The 19,753-nt window shown below is 37.2% G+C and overlaps 1 protein-coding gene across 7 annotated transcripts in view; it reads right to left on the minus strand.

Annotated features, from left to right (window-relative positions):
* Positions 1-19,753, minus strand: part of MADD (MAP kinase activating death domain) — a 127,510-nt gene that overhangs the window by 32,252 nt on the left and 75,505 nt on the right. For 6 of the 7 annotated variants that reach the window (XM_081313512.1, XM_081313513.1, XM_081313510.1 and 3 more), the window contains 7 exons: positions 17,163-17,349; positions 16,418-16,568; positions 11,693-11,899; positions 3,793-3,893; positions 3,441-3,524; positions 945-1,103; positions 570-678 (listed from right to left, as the gene is read on the minus strand). In XM_081313512.1, coding sequence (XP_081169638.1) covers positions 570-678; positions 945-1,103; positions 3,441-3,524; positions 3,793-3,893; positions 11,693-11,899; positions 16,418-16,568; positions 17,163-17,349 — 998 coding nt within the window. The remainder of the gene's footprint in view (positions 1-569; positions 679-944; positions 1,104-3,440; positions 3,525-3,792; positions 3,894-11,692; positions 11,900-16,417; positions 16,569-17,162; positions 17,350-19,753) is intronic. The other variant, XM_081313514.1, reaches the window with a different exon arrangement.

Below are 19,753 nucleotides of genomic sequence, written 5' to 3' on the forward strand. Positions count from 1 at the left end.
AGACACAGCCCAGTACTGGGCCACGGACCATAGGTTGGGGACCCCTGTTGTAGAAGAAGAACTGTATTAGTCTATGGATGCAATCTATCATCCAAGTCTTCAGGTTGTTAAAAAGCAATCTTTTTGACTTCCTAATCAAGAGTGAGGAGTGACTGCCCAGCTTTTAAAAGCAAATAAATAGCAAGAAATGCTGATCATCAGGGATGGCTTGAAGATTAATCTACTTCAGGAGGGGTGGGTTCTTTGCTTAGTGAATTTGACCTTCTCTAAACCTCATACAGTATTTTTTTTCTTTTTTGTCTCCTCTTATTTTGTAGGTGATTATCTTAAATTTGTGGTCTTCTTCCTTTCAGATAAATATGATAACCTATTTGCTCAGATCATAGAATAAACGAACAAGCCAATATTTGCAAGCAAATGATAGTGCTCTGAGAAATGCAATGAAGTTACAATTTGTATGTCAGAGAATTCTGACATTATAAGAATTCATGGTAGCTTCACATTACTCAGTTTTATTTGGAAAAGCTCTAAAGACTAGAGAGTGCACAAAACTAAAATTTTATTCTTACCAAGTAGACCCTCAAAGAGATAAACTCGTTGACTTGCATCTTCTGGAACTCTTCCAGGGCTGCTGCATTTATTATCTTTTATTGCTTTTTTCATACTCTGAGATTTACCCTTTTAAAAAGGCAAAAATAGGACAGAAAATTCTTATTAGGGGGTTAATTAACAAGATGATTCTTAAAATGAAATAGTAATGTAACTGAGGAGATAAATCATTCAAAGGGGAAAGGACATAAGAACAAGCATAGCCATTTCTCAAATTCCCTCAATTAAAATACGTTGTTTAAACATGCTCATACTATTTAGAAGGTGCACTTGTGCAATTATCATTTGTTGATTAGTGCCTGCAGTAAACTTTGAAGGACATGGATATATCTTACAAATATAGCACTAGTAGCAGAATTTGTTTCAATTTCACTGTCTGAGACGGTGCCTCGTGATCCTGTTAAATTTCCACTAATCTCTCCACCAAGGCCATCGCCAGCATTGCTGCTCAGGTCACTATCTGCTCCAAGCGTTTCTCCAGAACTGTTGCTCACCTGAAGAAGGAAACAAACAAACAACCAGTCTATCTACTTATTGCTCAATATACTGCAAAGACAAAGATGCATTTACATCATCATTAAAAATAAACTAAATCTCAACATTGTACCATATGAACTAAAAATAAAATGGGAAGGTAGTGAATGTTCTTGGATATGTTACAAAAAGATCCATACTGGAAAAACAGATCCAATATGAATAAGGACAAAGGGCTTTTTGTTTAAGCCTTAATGTTACTTGTTCAAAAGCTACAAACCACCACCACCACCCCCAAAAAAAATCTTGGGCCTCATTTTACCTATTAACATATTCACTGAATTTTTAACAATACATCAGATTCTGTGAAGCCCTGCAAGGGTGACAAACTCAGGAAACAAAACTATCTAGATTTCTGGAAAGATCTTTAGTACTAGTAAGATAATGAAGCAGAATATTGGGCAACAAGTAGAATTTTGAAGGCCTATCAAAGCATTCTCCAGATAAACTTCTATCTAGCATGATTGGTAGAGGTGTTCTATAATCCCATTCTTATTTTTCTTTACATTTATTATTAAATTTCTTAAATTTATGTTGTACCCATCTCACTATTGGAGTAACTCTAATTACTCTATGGCTAATTTAGAGATAAATTTAATTTAATAAATCTCCAGTTTAATAGTCTCTAACTTAGAAATACATATCCTCTGCAAACAAAGCTATAAAGTCAGAATTGTTAAATTTCTAATGAGTGCTACGGTGAACTTATGTTCCTAAATAGAGGGGTAATGTTACAACTGAATACTGGATCCAAATCGTCAAACTCTCTCTGCAAAAAGGAGAGATTGAAAAATGTAATCTGCACAGGTGTTCTTTTACAAGTAAATGGCAGTAAATGAAGTTTTTGCAATTGACTTCTGATAAACTAGGAGTCGCAGGATTCCATCCAGCTTATAGCCATTAATGTAGCCTAGCTGTACTTTTTAATTAAATAGTTTGTTTTTTTACTGCTTCTTAAAGATTAAGGACCGTCAAAATGGCAAGTTCTATTGAATTCACTGGGTTAGTTTTCTTCAATCTACGAGCTTAAAGATTTGTAAAAAAAAATTGGAATAATAGAGTAAGAGGATAATTCTTGTTGGTTTTAGAAATTTTAAAACAGATTAAAAGCCCAGAATTTTAAAACAATCCTTCCTGTGGGACAATTAAAATAAAGAGGTTGTTGGTTTTGGTAGTGTTCGATGGATTTTTGCTTATCAGGACTGAATAATGTTTTAAAGACAAATAAAGGAGAATTATTTATAGCTCAGGACTGAAATGAGGAGCTTTTGGTGCTCTCTGAGCTTAGTTGTTTTTTTGTAGACATTACCCAACTCAATTACATCATCAGTACAAAGAGAGAAAATAAGGGGAATACGTTTAAACAGAAAAGGAGATAGATAGACAGATATAAAGAATGATTCAAATTTAGTACATATAGTTTGTAACGGTAATGTTGTTATTGCTGATAACGTTTAATGGATTTTTGCTGATTAAGGCAGAGATGAGGGTTTAAACACTGGTTTATAAAGAAGGGGTAAGATATGGATATAGGGACGCGGTGGCTCAGTGGGTTAGGACGCTGAGCTTGTCGATCAGAAGGTCGGCAGTTTGGCGGGTCGAATCCCGAGTGCCGCGTAACAGAGTGAGCGCCTGTTACTCGTCCCAGCTTCTGCCAACCTAGCAGTTCGAAAGCACGTAAAAATGCAAGTAGAAAAATAGGGACCACTACGGTGGGAAGGTAACAGCGTTCCGTGCGCCTTTGGCGTTTAGTCATGCCGGCCACATGACCACGGAGACGTCCTCGGACAAGCACTGGCTCTTCGGCTTTGAAACGGAGATGAGCACCGGCCCCTAGAGTCGGAAAACGACTAGCACGCATGTGCGGGGGAACCTTTACCTTTACCTTTTTAAGATATGGATAGTGATAAGTTGTTAACATTGACTACAGTTGCTGAGAATGAAGGAGAGATCTTTTTTTTCTTCCTGAACTTTGTATTATTTTGTATTAGTTGTATTAGGTCATGAGTTATCAATATAAACATAGAAGTTATATATGACAACTTAATGTAAAATTGTAAGAATGAAGAAGGCACTCATACCTTTTGGAAAAGGATATGTCCTCAACTAGAGGACAGATTTAAATAAAAATACATTTATTTAAATAAAAATATACAGAGTTGAGGAGAAATCATAACCAAAAGCATATACACAGCACCTGTAACTTACAGGATTAGAAAAAAAAATACATATACAAAAGGAAGTCTGGAAAATAACTGTAAAATCAAACCCAGACATTTCATTTTGGCATGCCTTACCACTGTGCTAACTTCAGAATCTTGGCTGGTGCTTCGGATCATAACAGCAGGCCCCACAGTTGCCACAGAATCCAGATCACTCTTCTGAAATCATGAATTGACAGGAAGCAAATTAATACACGTTAGACATTCCTGTTTCCATTTGTAAGTTTAGTCAAGTGGTCTTTGGGAATTGGGGATAGTTGGGGCAATTTTTCACCTGTCCAAATATCAACAAGATTAGAAAGGTTGAAAAAGGTATATCCATATTTGTCTAGACTATCACATCCACACTAAAAGGCAGGAATCTTTTAACAAGGTGACAAAGGAGTTTTCACAACACGCCCATTCTAAATTGAACAGCTACACTTACCTGAGAGCTGGAGGTTAAGCTTAGACCACTGTTAGCACTAATCTGGGATTTCTTTTCATCTGTCTCTCCCAGGTCAAAGAAGTGTTTTGTACCTTCTGACCCTAATTGAAGCAAAATAAACAATCCTATTAATATGAGAAGGAAGAATAAAAGAATTATAGGGCAGAAAACTGGAGCTGGGAATGGGTAGTCCAAAGGGGACCCACAGAATCTTCTTCTTCCCTATTTTTTCAATACCATGGATTAATAATGTAGCTCAGTTTTTCACAGCCAAAGGCCACTGTACCTGAGAAATAGAGAAATTGTCTTAAACAATTATTACTAGGAAAGGAAGATGACAAAGCAGGCATCAAACATATTCAAATGAATACAAAGCATGCCAGTCATCACATTACTCTGGACAGCCATACCTTTACCTTTTGTATGTAAGACTGGTTCTGTGCCTGTTGCTTTTTAGAAAGGAATATTTCTTACTGTTTGACCATTTTTACACCATGCAATACATTGATTTTTATTCCAATTGTCTCACTAGCAAATGGAAAAACTAACCAACCAACCAAAAAGCAATAATCAGTAATTTGGGTGCCACAAAGAAAGGTAAAACATGAAATTCAGAGGAAAATTACAGAGCACTGAAAGGATGAAATAAATGGCTCTCCAGAGTTTGTAATAACAAAAATAGAACAGTAAGAGTGTACATATCAGCAATTGACGTGACATGCACTGATTATCCCATTCTCTTTATAAATAATATAGAAGCCGAAGAGATGCATGCAGTTCACCTTTTAAAAAACTCTTTTTCTGATGAAATGTTAGAAAATGGATGAAAGGAGAGACAGAATTGGGAAGGGTTTGGAAAACACTGTGCAATGGGAGTAAGGAGGCAGGAGAAAAATATATTACAGACTACACAGGTTCACCATTAAGGTTTCAGAAGGGGGAAGAGACTGAGCACAATGCTTCTGCCATAGCCATATCTGCCAACTGTTCCATAACAGGGACACATGACCAGCATTTGGAGGGTTTTTTTTCTTTGAATTACAGGACAAATACATGTAATGTCATCTGGCAACACTAGGTGCACAATCAAGAAATACCTTGCATACCACTAAATAGTGTGTGGGGAATTAAAAGTGTGAGTGGAGTCATACTAGATACCTACTAGTAACAGGAGAGAGAAAGAGAGGAGAAAGGAGAGAGAACAGAAAGGAGAGAGAGATGGAGATAGAAATAGGGAACAAGAATGTGAAATACAAACAATAGCTAATATGTTCTTGAATAGAAGGGCCCTTAGTATAGATTTCTAGGATGATCTATTATTCAAAAACAGTACCTATGATTCAAAAATAGTAAACTACACCAAACATACTTAGTTAATCCAAAAATGCTATGTAGTTGTACATACTCCCAGGAGATTTCATCAAAATGCTTTGAACTGAATACATTTTAAAGCACTCAAAAAGTAATTGACAGAAGTTTAGAAATGTTGGCTTCAGTGATTAAAAATATATTTCCAAGCATGGTTGCCAATAGATGTGTCTGGTTATTTTATAGGAAATTAAGGAAAATGGCTAAGCAAAACCCACATGACCTACTTTCAGATAATTATACTCCTGACTGACATGTGTTTTGCAGCAATTTTTAAAAAACCATTTAATCCTTCAAAAATAATCTTGTATATAAAAAGAAGACTAAACATGAACTGATTAATTTATAGGATAGCTGATAAATTACTAATGATAGAAAATGTAGATCTCTAATCATAATGAAATCATTTGACCAGTGGGGTACTTGCTGTCCATAATACTGCTGGAAATGAAAGGCTATGAGCAGAGAATTTATTTGTAAATTATTTAAAACATATACTACCACTTGTACTTCAATTAACTGTATGTACATTTGTGCACTGTGCAAACGCATAACAAAACTAAAACATCTTTAAGCCCTTGGTTAACCAAAGGTAAACACCAACTGGAGAACAAGTTTTAATTAAAGTAAACTGAATTCTATTTGATTAGCATGATCATATTTTGAAATATTTATTCACAGAAGGCAATAAAGATTAACTTTAGAGAACAGAAGGAGACTTATATATTAGTAAAATCAAACAAGCAGTCTTAGATACATGTAGCTTAAAGTAAACCTTTCTAAGATCAGTAATTTACCCCTAAATATGCATCCAGAGAATACTGTATTATAGTGTTATATGAAAGCAGTATACAATATTTAAATTATGCAGGTAATTTCCCTGCACACCAATGGCCCAGTGAAAATTTAATTTTTTAGAGCATGAGCCATTTCTATAAAGGCCAATTTTTGGCCTGTTTATTAGAGTAAGAAAAAAAGCTCAACAATCTTCATATTTCTTAATTTTCTTTTTAATATATGGTTTTAAAAACAGGATCAGAGAGATCAGATGAATTAGCACAATTTTCAGATAGGAAGAACATAATTTAACATCTCCTTGGAAAGAATATTTTTAGAAAATCCTCAGCAACTATTATATATATATTTTTCTACATATATATAAAAAAATCCAGCTTCTTTAGAGTCGAATGGATATTGTGATTAAATGCTACTGTTCAAACATGAATTTACAGGCTCTACGTTGGTAGAATTTAGTAGTGACATTTTATTATTTTTTACCTGGAGTTCCTAACATGGAGCCTATGAGAACTGATCAGTTTGTGAATACCTGTCTTGCTAACAGCCAATGAATACTCACCTTCCTAGAAATATAGGCTTGTTTTCTCTTATTTGTCACTATTATTTAATAATATTTTTCAATATTATTTTTCTCTAATATTTTTCAATATACTCTCTAATAATGTTTCAATATTATTTCTCTCTAATATGTTTCAAGATTATTTTTCTCTAATAATATTTTTCAATATTATTTCTAAATTTGTATTAAAATGGATGTAAAGCTAATATATTTTAGAAAAAAAATACTAGCATTGCTTTCATTTACAAAAATGCCTTTTTAGTGCCACTGTGGGCCCTACAGTAACACTTAGAAAATGAAAACAATTCATTGATCTAGTACCAGGCTTTACTTCAAAGTGTGCTTTTTGGCTCCAAAAGAAAAAGCTGATGTATAATAGGGAGCATCAAGAGGGGGGAAAAATAACTGATAGCAAGCACTCTCGTAACTTATTTTATCCTCAAGTTTGGTCACTGAAATAGCCATTTGTGTGTTCTAAGCACTAAACAAAACATGCATATGTTCGAAAGTTTTCTTTCTGACTCAGAACAAAACACGGCTGTTTTGTACCTAAAGTTCATGTGGTGGATGTATGCTATGCTCTCACAATTTTCAACTAGGTAATGAAAAAGTGTGTATATGTATTCCTGTATTTCACACATACTGTCAATGCTTTTCAGACAGTATGCAAGCAATGTCTAGATGTACAAAGTTGGTTTGGTTCACTTGTTACATATGCGTCTTTGTATAAGTTATGTCCTGTTGATGTTGAGCTTCAAAGTGTATTTAAGCATTGTACATCTGGGACTGTTGGTAAGCAAGGTCTACTTTTTTTGTTATAAGCTATGCTAAAATTCTGTTGATTCAACTAAAGGAAGGATGATCTTCAGAAGCACCTCTCTAGCCGTTCTTATTGCCCACACAAGTTTGAAAAGAGCAAGCCAATCCATCAGACATCAAGTCCCTAAGCCATTTATGACCACAGAGGTTAATTACAAATTGTGCTCAGTGAGCAATTGGCAACCAGGGAAGGAACTTTAAGCATAAGCCTTACAATCCCCAGCCATTGCACTGTTTAGCAGCCTATTTGCCATATTTTACATCAAAGACCACTCCTAACCCCATTTAGAGTGCATTGTAATAATCAAAGTGGGATGCAATCAAGGCATGGATAACTGATGCCAAATCTGACACAGTATCAATCACAACTAGAATATATCCTGCTTGCCACAGCTACCATCTGTAAATCCAGTAACAGTGAGGATCAAGTTTTTTGTTTTGGTTTTTAAAAAAAGCAGTATAAACAACTCCACTCCCAAAAACCTCCTAGGAACTAACAGTCCCTCTACCTTCTCTGCATTTAATGTCAGCTTGTTATTTTTGCTCCAGTTATAATAAAGTTAGAGAATGTTCAAAGATATTGTTTGCTTTCTTGGAGTTGAATGGGAAAGAACAACAGAAACGCTGTTGACATAACCACTCTCAAGCTCCAGATGGTTGCATCTAGTTACAAACAGCATAGGTGACAAGATGAAACACTGCTTGCAGACACTGTAGGTTAATTGTACAGATGTCAAACTGTAGTTCCCAGTACAACCTTTTAACTACAGGTCCAAGAGAAGAATAAGAACCACTGCAATCTGGTCTCATAAGTCCCAATCCTGCAAGACAATCCAAAAGGTTATAAAACCTAGTGGCATAAAAAGCTGGCAAGTGGTACAGGAGATTTAGCAGGACTGCAGTTGACTCTCCCATGTAGATCCTGTGCCACTATCTTAAAACAATTGATAGTCTATGGTAATATGTATTCATAATAGGTTGCATTAAGCTCATATAATTCAAGCAACCCATGGTCAGTGGACTAGATGTGTTATTTTTTGAAGTTTTGGTTCAGTTCCAGAGCCTATTTGTTTGCCACTGAAATTCAGCAGCAAATAAACCGGAAGATGCATGTGTGTAATGCAGCAAAACTGTATACGAGAGTACTTTCGTGTGTTGTTCTACATTTATTTTGTTGAATCACTAATTTATTACACGTTATCAGATATCTCATCTTCTTGAAGTTAGCTGAATCTACTTACTAAGTGTAGCTTTTGTTGCACAACAAAAACTGAATGCAATTTTCAAACCCAAAAGACTAAATTTTCTGTAACTAACTAGTGACATTATTTTCAAAATTTAACCAATGCCTAATTAGTGAAATAGTATGGGCCAACTATAGATGCATACAGCAAAACATCAGTATTCTCTTTTACACAATGTTGGCAGGAAAGGGCACTCTGTAGAAGAAAACAGAGTATTTAATCTTTTCCTAACAACATATTTCCTTTTTAGTTTCCCTCCCATTTTCTATAGATATCCATGTCACACTTTTGTGACTTAATTGTTACTCAAAATCAATGGTTTGTATATGAATATTTATACAGTATATTTTATATTTGTGCATGCTTATATATCTAGCTCATATCTAGAAATCATATCAGAAGATTGCAATTGGAGTTGGCTGTTTCCTAAACACGGTAATAAAGAACTAGAGTTTTAAAACAATATATAAGTCTTGTCTTCCATTAAAAGTTAATCACAGTTGGTCATGTAATTCCCCACAGTTATTTCAAAGTAACTGATGGAAAATCTATGGAGAGATTATGGATTGGACCTTACAAACGCCTATTGCTGAAGAAATAGGACAACAATCTCTCCACACAAACATTATTTCAATGAAAATGTTGCAGCAGTTATAGCATGCCTTCATAACAGAGAAACCCGTCAGAACCTTCTAAAAAATAAATTCAGTGGTAAGGAAGGATTTGAAACTCAGCCAGAAGAACTAAAGCATTTTTCTCTCTCCTCATATAGGAAAGGGCTCTTTGAGGTAACTCAACACTGTGTTTCTTTATGAAATGACCTCCTTGGTCTGTCCTATGGCTCATGTGGCATGGGTGCTCAATCAAAAGCTTAAGGAGTTGGCAGTTATGGGGAGGCTATGGGGAGTATTATGTTTCTGTCCTTTTAATCATTTTCCTTACTCAGTTTTTCCAAAGCTTTTTGTTTTGTCACTTCCTGGTGCTTGTTCCACAATTCTACTCAAGATGCAATGCAAGCAGGAGAGAAAGACAGAAGAAGTATCAGATGCTGATCAGAGGTGGAAATGGGAAAAACAAAAACAAAAGTAAGCCACCCAACCCTGCGCTGCCAAAACAGAGATTAATGAAAACTGGCATGTGAAGAAATAATTCTTTTTCCGCTAGATCAGGAGCAGAGACCTCCATTATCTTAATCAATAAATATTTTTTTAAAAAAAGAATCACATGCAATTTGCTGGCTCAGAAAAATAAAATAACTCTGAGACTCACCCACCTGATGTCATCTGACTTCACAGAAATTACATATTACAAAAAGATTTTGGCTAGCTCTTTATGCTCAATATTCAAATTATTTCTGTCTGCAAAATAATACTTCTAGTCAATACACTTTTTTCATACATAAGTCTGTTCAAATACTGCCCCCTCCCCCCTCCCAAAGTTTAACCAATTCACAGTATTCTCTCAGCAACATTAAAAAGAATATTCTGAGAGAGATCTATATAGAAAGAGCAATATTTGTTTAGAATACAAGCATCTCAGAATTAGGTAAAAATTCAATCCACATAGCAAACAAAGAAACAATTTTAGGTTTGCATTTCTGCACTGAAAAAAATGTCAGGAATTTCTAGGTACTGGCTTAGTGGCACAATATCAAATCACCTTGCTGTAAAACTAAGTTCAACATTTAACTTGAAAGCATAATTTATGGGAGGAAGCAGAAGCTAGGAAAACTATAAAGGAACCTTTCTCTTACCAATCTCTTACCAAAAAATAAAAATAAAAAGATTCGAACTAGTGGATTGAATTATTATTTTTTTACTATTTTGCAATAAAAAGAGAACATCGGAAAACAAATAGAAGAAATTGATTTAGAAGTTACTGAAGGTTAAGAGAGTGGGATTTCTGTGATGAAACAATGATAGAACAACCTGCAACCTCTGGAAAACCAAACCCATTCCTCCCTAGTTTATTTGGCAGAAGAACAACTAACATCAATCTAAATATGGCAATTGGTATTTGCATAGCTTTTACTAAAATGTAATAATTACTATAATAGCTATTTTTGTTAAATTATGTATTCATATTACATTAAAAATGAACTCCCCCTTCACTAATTTGTCCTATATTAGCCAAACATAGAAGAGCTGTTCATATTTCCTTACTGTTATTTTTATTGTTTTATGTGCATATTAGTATAGGATTCATAATTATTCACCTCAAATTAGAGCAGACGAATAGTTAGTGAAAAAGTTACATAAACTAATTTGCAAAAAACATATAATCTTTCTATAGTGACCTGAGATTGAATAATCTGTTTCCTTTATACATAGATGGTTATTTCTGCTACAAGCCTTCAAAAGCTGATTTTTTAAAAATCCTGAATGGCAAAAAAATTAAACATTAACCTAACAATTCAGCTAACAGAATGAAAGTAGAGACAATCATTCAGAAAACTGGCTAGGTATTTTTCTGCCTGAATAGTGCAATAATTCCAAACCTAATGCAATTATATTCCACAGAGTTCTATATGTTACTATATGTATTTTGGCACAATCGTTTGTTTCTCAGGAATACATAAAAGGATAAAACACTAAAATGTAATTTTGCTGGATAAAGACGACAATAATAAAGGAATACCCATGAGTCCAAATACACATAACTGTGACCTATTTATAACATACATGCATAGCACCAACTTCCAAGAATTCCCAAGAACTCAGTGGGATTTACTTGCAAATAAAAACGGACAGATTTTTGTAAAATAATTTGCATTTATCTAAAACTCAGTCAGTCCTTTCTGTATGCACTTCCAAGGACAGCCAGCCAATTTGTTTATAGTAACTCAACTAGATGTAATTAAAGTCTGTGATGTCAGTGTCATATAACAGTCTCCAAATTTTTTAAAAAAGAAATTAACTCATCCAAAATGTTGAGTTGATTCTTGTTCAAAATGGGAGAAGAAAATATATGACCAGTCTTTGCAAACTGAGTGAGAGTGAAGCGTGTTACTAGAGCAATGAAAGGAATAATGTTTTAATGGGAAAGATGCAAGTAGACGCTAATGCCAATGCACAATCACTTTCCTGCATTCCACATATATTAAAATACACACCAATAGAAGCTACAAAATTTTCCTCCTTTAAACTCCTTGTGTCAAACTCCCTTGGCCCTTTCCCTGAGAGGCCTGGTGCCCTTGGCATGAGCTGAGGTACTTGTAGTTGCACCTTGGGTTTCGGTTCCACCCTCCTGGCTAAAATAGGATCTTTGCCAACCGGAGTGATTGCTCCATCTGTTGGGCTTCGCTTTCTTTTTTCAGGCTCTTTAAAAGAAAGGAATAGAGAGAGATAAGCAGGCAAAAAAAATAACAACCAACAACAAGTAAATATGCCAACAACAATCAGAAGAGAGAATGAGAAGAAAGGAGAGAAGGGCTTGATAGATGGCATTAATTCTTTACAACCATTAAAAATACTCTCACATCTAGACCTTATCATCAGAGAGAAATTCACAAAATACTAATATATTGAAACTTGGTTATTTTAAGGATGGTCCCTTCTAACATGAATTTAGCTGACTACGAAATTGTGACTTGGGAACTATTTTAGTGTGGGTTTTTTTTCCAGTTAGAGAAAATTTCCCCTATAACAAGTAACCTTATGTTACAGTGAAAAACTCTTGCCAAAGTTAATGTATCTTCGGTATCAGATCAAGAAATGTTATTTGCCAATACCGTTAAACAAGTCAAGGAGGGTGTGTGGAGGTACACAAGAGGTTTGAAAAGCACATGGGAGGTCGGTGCTGGTCAGGGAAGGAGAGATGGTACAAGTCATAGGAGCACACAAGAGGCTGACATAGGCCAGAAAGGATGTGCAAGAGTTTCTTCCTCCCTCCCTTCCTTCCCTTCCCTTTCCAGCAGGCTTGTAAGTAGCCTAATGAGGGAAAGAGGGATTGTGAGACTGTCTGGGAAACTGTCACAGATTGTTGAACATGAAGATCACATGATCGCAACAGCAGCAGAGCAGCAGCCTGTAGCACTGAAGCACCTACAACTTCCTCAAATTTCACTCAGCTATCATGGACCTTGGATTTTGGACACATTCTGAAAGTAAGCCCATTTGAGGTAACTAGGGTTGAAAATTGTTGCCTTTGTGATGCATTATTTTACCCATTTGGTCATGCCAATGAGGCTTTTAGTAGCACATAGATTCTATATTGGAACTTACATGTTGTGTTACAATTAGATTAGATACCTTAAAATCATGGCTGGATTGTATGCAGAATACAATAATACTATATGTCCATTGTTATGGAAGTCTGCTATAGCATTCTTCCTTACCAATCAGACCACTACTGATGGAAGTCTTGTTTCATATAATAAGAGAGATTTATATATGCCAGTGTCAACTGCTTGCAGAAATAAGTGACATTTAAATATGGGATGTCTGTTAACGTAAAGGTAAACAGGAAATATAAATATATGTTTGTTTAATTCAATCATTTTTATCCATTTCTAGCTTTTGAAATAAGTATGGAGCAGGCCTGAACAAAGCATCTGAAAACTGCATTTTTGCATCCAAGGATCTGGGAGTCTTCTAGGGCAGGGCTTTTCAACCAATTGTACCATTTTTAGGATATGGCAATATTCAAGTACCATTAGTCGCCTAGCAAGCTGTCAAAAACTTGATGATCCAAAAAAAAAGAAAGAAAAAAGTGATAAAGTACAGGTAGTCCTCGACTTACAACAGTTCGCTTAGTGATTTATGGCCATTTTTCATACTTATGACTGTTGCAGCATCCCCAGGGTCATGTGATTTATATTTGGATGCTTGGCAACTGATTCATTTTTATGATGGTCACAGTGTCCCAGGGTCATGTGATCCCCTTTTGTAACCTTTTGACAAGCAAAGTTAATGGCTGGGGGGCGAGGCCAGCTCAATGTCGCTCAGGTTGGGGGGTGCCTGTGGGTGGGCAGGCAGGGCTGTCGGGGGGGATCTTGGGGTCTCCGATGGAGGGGGATGGGACTGAGGTGGGCGCCGGGGAATGGTCCACCGGAGGAGCCTCACCATCACTCTTGGGCCATGCGGTGGACTCCCAGACAGTGGCACAGGCTGCCCGGAACCCTGGGCAGCGGAAGGCAAGTGTCCAACCCTGTCCTCAAGCTCCCAGGGCACCAAGGAGGCACCCAGCTGCACTTACCTCCTCCTCGAGGCTGCTGCTACTGCACTCTCTCTCCTTGGCCAGGTTGCTCATGGTGTGTGCAGGAGGGCAAAGTGCATGGGTCAGAGGGTGACCCACTCCCTCTCCATGCGAGGAGACCCACTTTTGTAACCAAAGCATCCTCAGCAATAGAATGGGAGACCACCATGAAAGGTCAGGAGGAGGGGCAAGGGGAGCAGAGGTGCTGGTGGCCAAGTGCTTTCCCTCAGACCCTCCCTCCCTCCCATTCCAATCTCCTTCCTCCCTCCTTACCCTCCCTCCTTCCTTGCCTCCCTTTTTCTCATTCCCATCTCCTTCGTTCCTTCCTCCCTCCCTCCATGCTTCACCTCCAGCCAATGGTGCCTTTCTTCATTTCTCATGGGGGGGGCTCCCCCGCTGCATTTCTCCCGTTTTTCACTGCCACCTGTGTGTGCGCCCAGCACAGATGGCTGCCACAAAGTTGTAGATCAGCTCCCAGCCGGCCTGTTTTATCTCCTTTCCTGTCTCCCCCCCTCCTCTTCCTTTTCTCTTTGGTGCAGCTCCAGCTGACTCCTCCTCCTCCCAAGGCTGAGTCTTTTTTTCTCTCTCCCTCTCCCGCCAAAACTGCCTCCTTTTATAGCCTCGCCTGTCTCTGCCTCCCTCCTCCTTTCTCTTCTGGGTGCGCCAGAAGTGCTGATCCTGGGGCCTTTGCCTCGCCCCAGCAGCTCCTAAGGACTCTCTCATGGCAAGTCCTGCGCTGCACCGCTTTAGCTCATTCCCTCCCCCGCTACACTTAGATAGGCTGGGCAGGGTGGCGTAACCACCTGCCAGGTGCCAATGTACCACCGGTGGTATGCGTATTACTGATTGAAAAGCCCTGCTCTAGGGTTACATGGCTGTTTTGAAGATTATCTCTTGCTTTGCTGACAGTTCCACCTGGGAAAGCTTTTTAAGCAGCCAAGCTAGGTCTTTTGCAGGATAAGGTTGCTCTAATGCTTTTATTCTTCAATCAAACAATATGGTTTGCAAAGTACCCTTCCAAATATATGCACAACCCACAGTCTTCTGGGAATTTAATTTAATTTAATTTAATTTAATAATATTTCTATACCGCCCTTCTCCCTGAGGACTCAGGGCGGTTCACAGGGCAAGAGTAAAATACAAAATACAAATATTAAAAAGAAATTAAATGATTGCCCAATTTTAAAACAATTGATATACAATTATAAAACCCCAAAGATAAAATTAAGAATACCAAAAATAAAAAACCCCACCAATCCCCATCAGGCTAGGCCGGCTTGTACAAACAAAAACGTCTTGAGATCGCGACGAAAGGAGCGAAGATCGGGCGCCATCCGGAGCTCTACCGGTAACTGATTCCACAGCTCCGGAGCGCCCACAGAGAAGGCTCTCCCCCTGGGGGCCACCAATCGACATTCTCTGATCGGTGGCACCCTGAGGAGGCCCTCTCTGTGGGAACGCACAGGGCGCAGGGAGCTTGATGCCGGCAGCAGATGTTCCCTGAGGTAGATGTTCCCTGGGAAGACATTATCTTGAACAAATCTCTAATCTTTGTAACTGCAGACCTGCTCTTGATGATGCCACCAATGCATAAATAAATAAATATGCAAATGGTTATTTATTGTCTTTAACCAGACAAGAACAGGTTAAAGACAATGAATAAAGACCTAACTAGAAAGTCAAATATGTTTTATTCCTATATTTCACATTGGAACTGATTTAACATAATACATTCAATTCAATTGACTCAGAAAACCTCTGGTTTTCCTATCACCTCCCATCTCCCTGAAAGCAGTCAGGTTACAGAGAAGAAACAACAAACTCCACCTTCTCCATGATCATTTTTCCCTTGATCAATTCATGCAATGAGGCAGGTTGATGATGGAAGGAAGTATACTGCATTTGCTGCCTGTCTCTTATCCATAACAGTTTAATCATTCCCCACTCTGTTTCATAAGTGATACAACTGAAACATACTTTTTTAAAACTTATTTTACTGATAGTGATCATCTTAATGCTGATTTGCTGATAAAATGACTTAGTGGAACGTGCATTCCCAACAAAATAAATCAAAATGTCAATCAGGCAGTTCCATATAACTCAGTGCTTCCCAAAATGCTAAGTTCCTTCGTTTCCCAAAACCACTTAACATAAAGACCTGATTTAAATGTCCCTGTTGTGATTGGGTAATAGGTTACCCGTTACCAAAAGAAAAACCACTTTTACTCAACTTGGGGTAATTTACCTAGGTTTGGGAAGCATTAACTCAGATTAACTACAGCTGCCCTTCACCTTCAACATCACACCTCTTGAGTGAAAACCGGAAGTATGAAAGAGGAGAAACACCAACTTAGGGATCTAATAATATTTTTTTTTGCAGAGGCCCCACTTCACTTCTTGAGGGAAGGACGATATCTGTTTGTTTTTGCCTGTCTGTTTCTCTCAGTCATTCACACAAATATTTTTTAGACCAACAAAGCAAATAAATATTTTATAACTGATACATTTAATAGACACAATTGCTTTATAGCCTCTACTTATAAAGTCCATACAATTATTGACTGTGGCAGGCTAGATTTAGTTCTGCCACAAAACGCTTTTCACAGTATTTATGATACACTAATTTTTAGTATTGTCTTACCTTTGTTATAGTAATGAGTATGAACTATTTCTAGCAAGCCAAACACACTTGCCATGCCTCCAAGTCCAGCATTTGAATATGACTGCTCAAGGCTTGATACTGTACATTTTAGTAAATCCAGCATTCCTTTGTAAACCTTTCGGTTAATCTCCTAAAACAGAAAGGCTCATCTGTAAGAATGCGTTGTTAATCAGAAGCCAATCCCACAGCCTTTCTAAGATATTATTCAAAAAACTACAATTTCCTTGCATTTTAATTCATTTTCAATAATTTCTGAATACAAATTAAGGTGCTTCAAACTAAATAATTGATTAATATTTTTTAATTTCTACTTCTAATACTGGCTTCTTAAACCCCTTGTGATATCACTGGGCACCCTTCTGCCCATATGAATTTATCTGGGAAATGAGCTCACTCAGAGCGCTCTTCCTCCATTTTTTACTGTCAATTGGAAGTAGTATTTTTCAGTTAAACTGACCACATTGAAGTTCAGCTGAGGAAAAAAAAAACATTTGACCAAGTACTACCTACATTTCATTGGAAGGTACTAATGCTTTTTCAGCAAGCAATTTCCTTCTTGATCTACAACATTTGATCCATTATTTTGTATTATTTTATTCTTCATATAGTAAGGCATGTAGCAGGAATTTCCTTGTGAGCCATCTTAAATAAGCTTCAGTAGAGAAACTCACAGCAAAATTCATTCATGGATGGATGAGGGGAAAAAAGTAAAAATAAAACTAACCACATCCTGGACAATATCCTGTCGAGCATCCTCCTCTGACTGGATAGTTCGATTAAGCTTACTTAATACAAACATACGGAGCTGCTCACTTTCCAAGAGACGACGTACTTTCTTCATGTTTAACCAACCAATTCCTTGTCCATCTAAGACATTGTGCACCACCTCTTTCAAGAACTGCTGGTTTTCACTATAAGAAAAAGGCATATAGTAAAAAAACGAAAGAAAGAATCAACGCAAAACATCTACAGCTTTTCTATCACTTTAATTATTAAAAGAAAGATCTTTTTTATTTTTATGTATAATAGCATTTCTCACTATTCTTGGATTGCAAGACTTAAGAACTGAAAGCATATTATATATTATTCTGCTTTATTAGCAACTTTAAAAATCATTTTTTAAAAAGAAAATAAACATATAGTTTTTTGAAAAAGAAAATGTTGCCTTAAATAAGTAGGAAGCAGCTTTGGAGGTATAAAGACTCTTATGTCTGAGGGCTGGACCATAACATAGTCATACTCAGAGAAAATGGTAATTTGTTGGAAGAAGCCTATGCCGAATACAAAATACAGCAGTATGTCTACTAATGAGAGCCAATAATATAACATTAGGCTTTGAGGGAACTATTTGGAAGCCATTAACAAAAAGGATAGAAATCCTTAAGCCATGGAAAGGAGTTAGTTATTAAGAAAAGACTCAGGCTGACTCATTTCTAACTCACCATGAGATAAGAGGAAGATAAGAAAAACTATCAGACTTTCAAGATTCTGCTAATATGTCAATGAAGCTTAGTTCTAGTTTTCTTGTAGAATCTGTTCCCTTATCTGTACAATATCAAAGGGTTGACAATTATGGTTCCCTCTTTCTGGAACAGCCTATATCCAGAAATTCATATTTCACGTTATGATGCTTAGAAAGGCATAGGATTTTCTGCCTGAGCAGAGTGTTAGACTACAAGACCTCCAAGGTCCCTTCCAACTCTGTTATTCTGTTAAGATATCTAAGATTGATATTTTTTTGTATTACTTTTATTTTTAAGACTGCTCCCAGTCTTGCAGGGGAATGGTATATTTTATGATGTTGTATTTTTAATATTTTAACTGTAAAATTGTAAGCTACAAGGAATATTGCTGCCATTCTCACTCCCTCATGTCCTACTATACTATATCATCACAGAGTGTTCCCGGGAGGGATAAGCTATGAATAGACGCAATGTGTGCCAAGAGAATATACCCCCAGGAGAATCACCTAAGGCAGACATGTCAAACACAAGGCCTGGGGGCCGGATCCGGCCCGCAAAATGGTTTCATGTGGCCCGCGAAGGCATCCTAGAAACAGTGAGGGAACGGCCCCCACTGCCTTGGCCCTGGCCCAGAGACCCTCCTTCTGCCAGAGACCCTCAGATCTGTCCCACTCCTGCCCAGGCCCCCATAGGCACCCTTGATGCGAACGATGTAGAGCTGGCCATGCCCACCTAGTAGGCCATACGCACTCTAGCCACGCCCACCCAGTAAGCCACGCCCACCCTGGCCATAACCACCCAGCCTCCTGAGGGCAACCGCAATGCTGATGCGGCCCTCAATGAAATTGAGTTTGACACCCCTGACCTAAGAAATAAAACTCAATCCAGCTGTAGAAAGCATGTGCTTATATCGGACAGCAGCAATGCAGAAATATGTTGCATATGGATGATCACATTAGTGAAAACAGCAAAGGCATAATTTCATCATGTGCAGAAGGCAATGTCAAACTATCCTTATATTTTACCAAGAAAGTCACATGGATAGACAATATAAAATGACTGACTAGATATTGTCATATAATCAGGCTCCTCAGGTTGGATAGCACTCAACGGTCTACTGAAGAACAGTTGAAGATCTTTCACAGTACTAATGGGTTTTTTTTAACATGACTAGATTAAAGCCTTGAGGAAGTCTAGTTGCTGATGCTGCCATGCAGGAAAAGAAAATATAAAACTGCAAAGAAAGAATTAAAGTGTAAATACGGAACATAAAAAGCATAAATATGTGAAAGCTCAACACAATGAAAGATGAGATTAAGCTGAATAATGAAATTTTTGGCCAATTGAAATGAATCTGATACTGGAAATTTTTGATCAAAAGATCACACTGCTTCACTACTCAAGACAGGAAAAACAAAAAAGCAACAGCGTTGCTTTTATAGTCAAGAAGGATATGCAAAGATAAAATTCATGTCAATGTAGTTACCGGTAAAAATAGAATAATATCAATTAGTCTTCATGGACAGCCCTTTAATTAGTTATACAAATATGTGCTTGAACCACTGATGCAGAAGAACAGAAGGATGGCAAGGAGTACAGTCAAGTTTAATCTGAAAATGGCAACATTTGCAAGAAAGATAGACTGCTTGTGTTTGGACATTAGAATGTTAAAATTAAAGAAGTGTAGTTCAATTGCATGGTCTAAGAAACAGAAATAAAGGAGGAGAATGACTCATAGGCTTCTGCCAATGTAGTGTTTTCTTCACTGCTAACAGTCTTCTAACAACCACAACAATACCTGTGCATATGGACATTACCAGGTAAAGTACACAAAACGCGAAACAATCATGGT

This window comes from Vipera berus (genome assembly GCF_964194415.1).
Source record: "Vipera berus genome assembly, chromosome: 1".
Taxonomy (NCBI): domain Eukaryota; kingdom Metazoa; phylum Chordata; class Lepidosauria; order Squamata; family Viperidae; genus Vipera; species Vipera berus.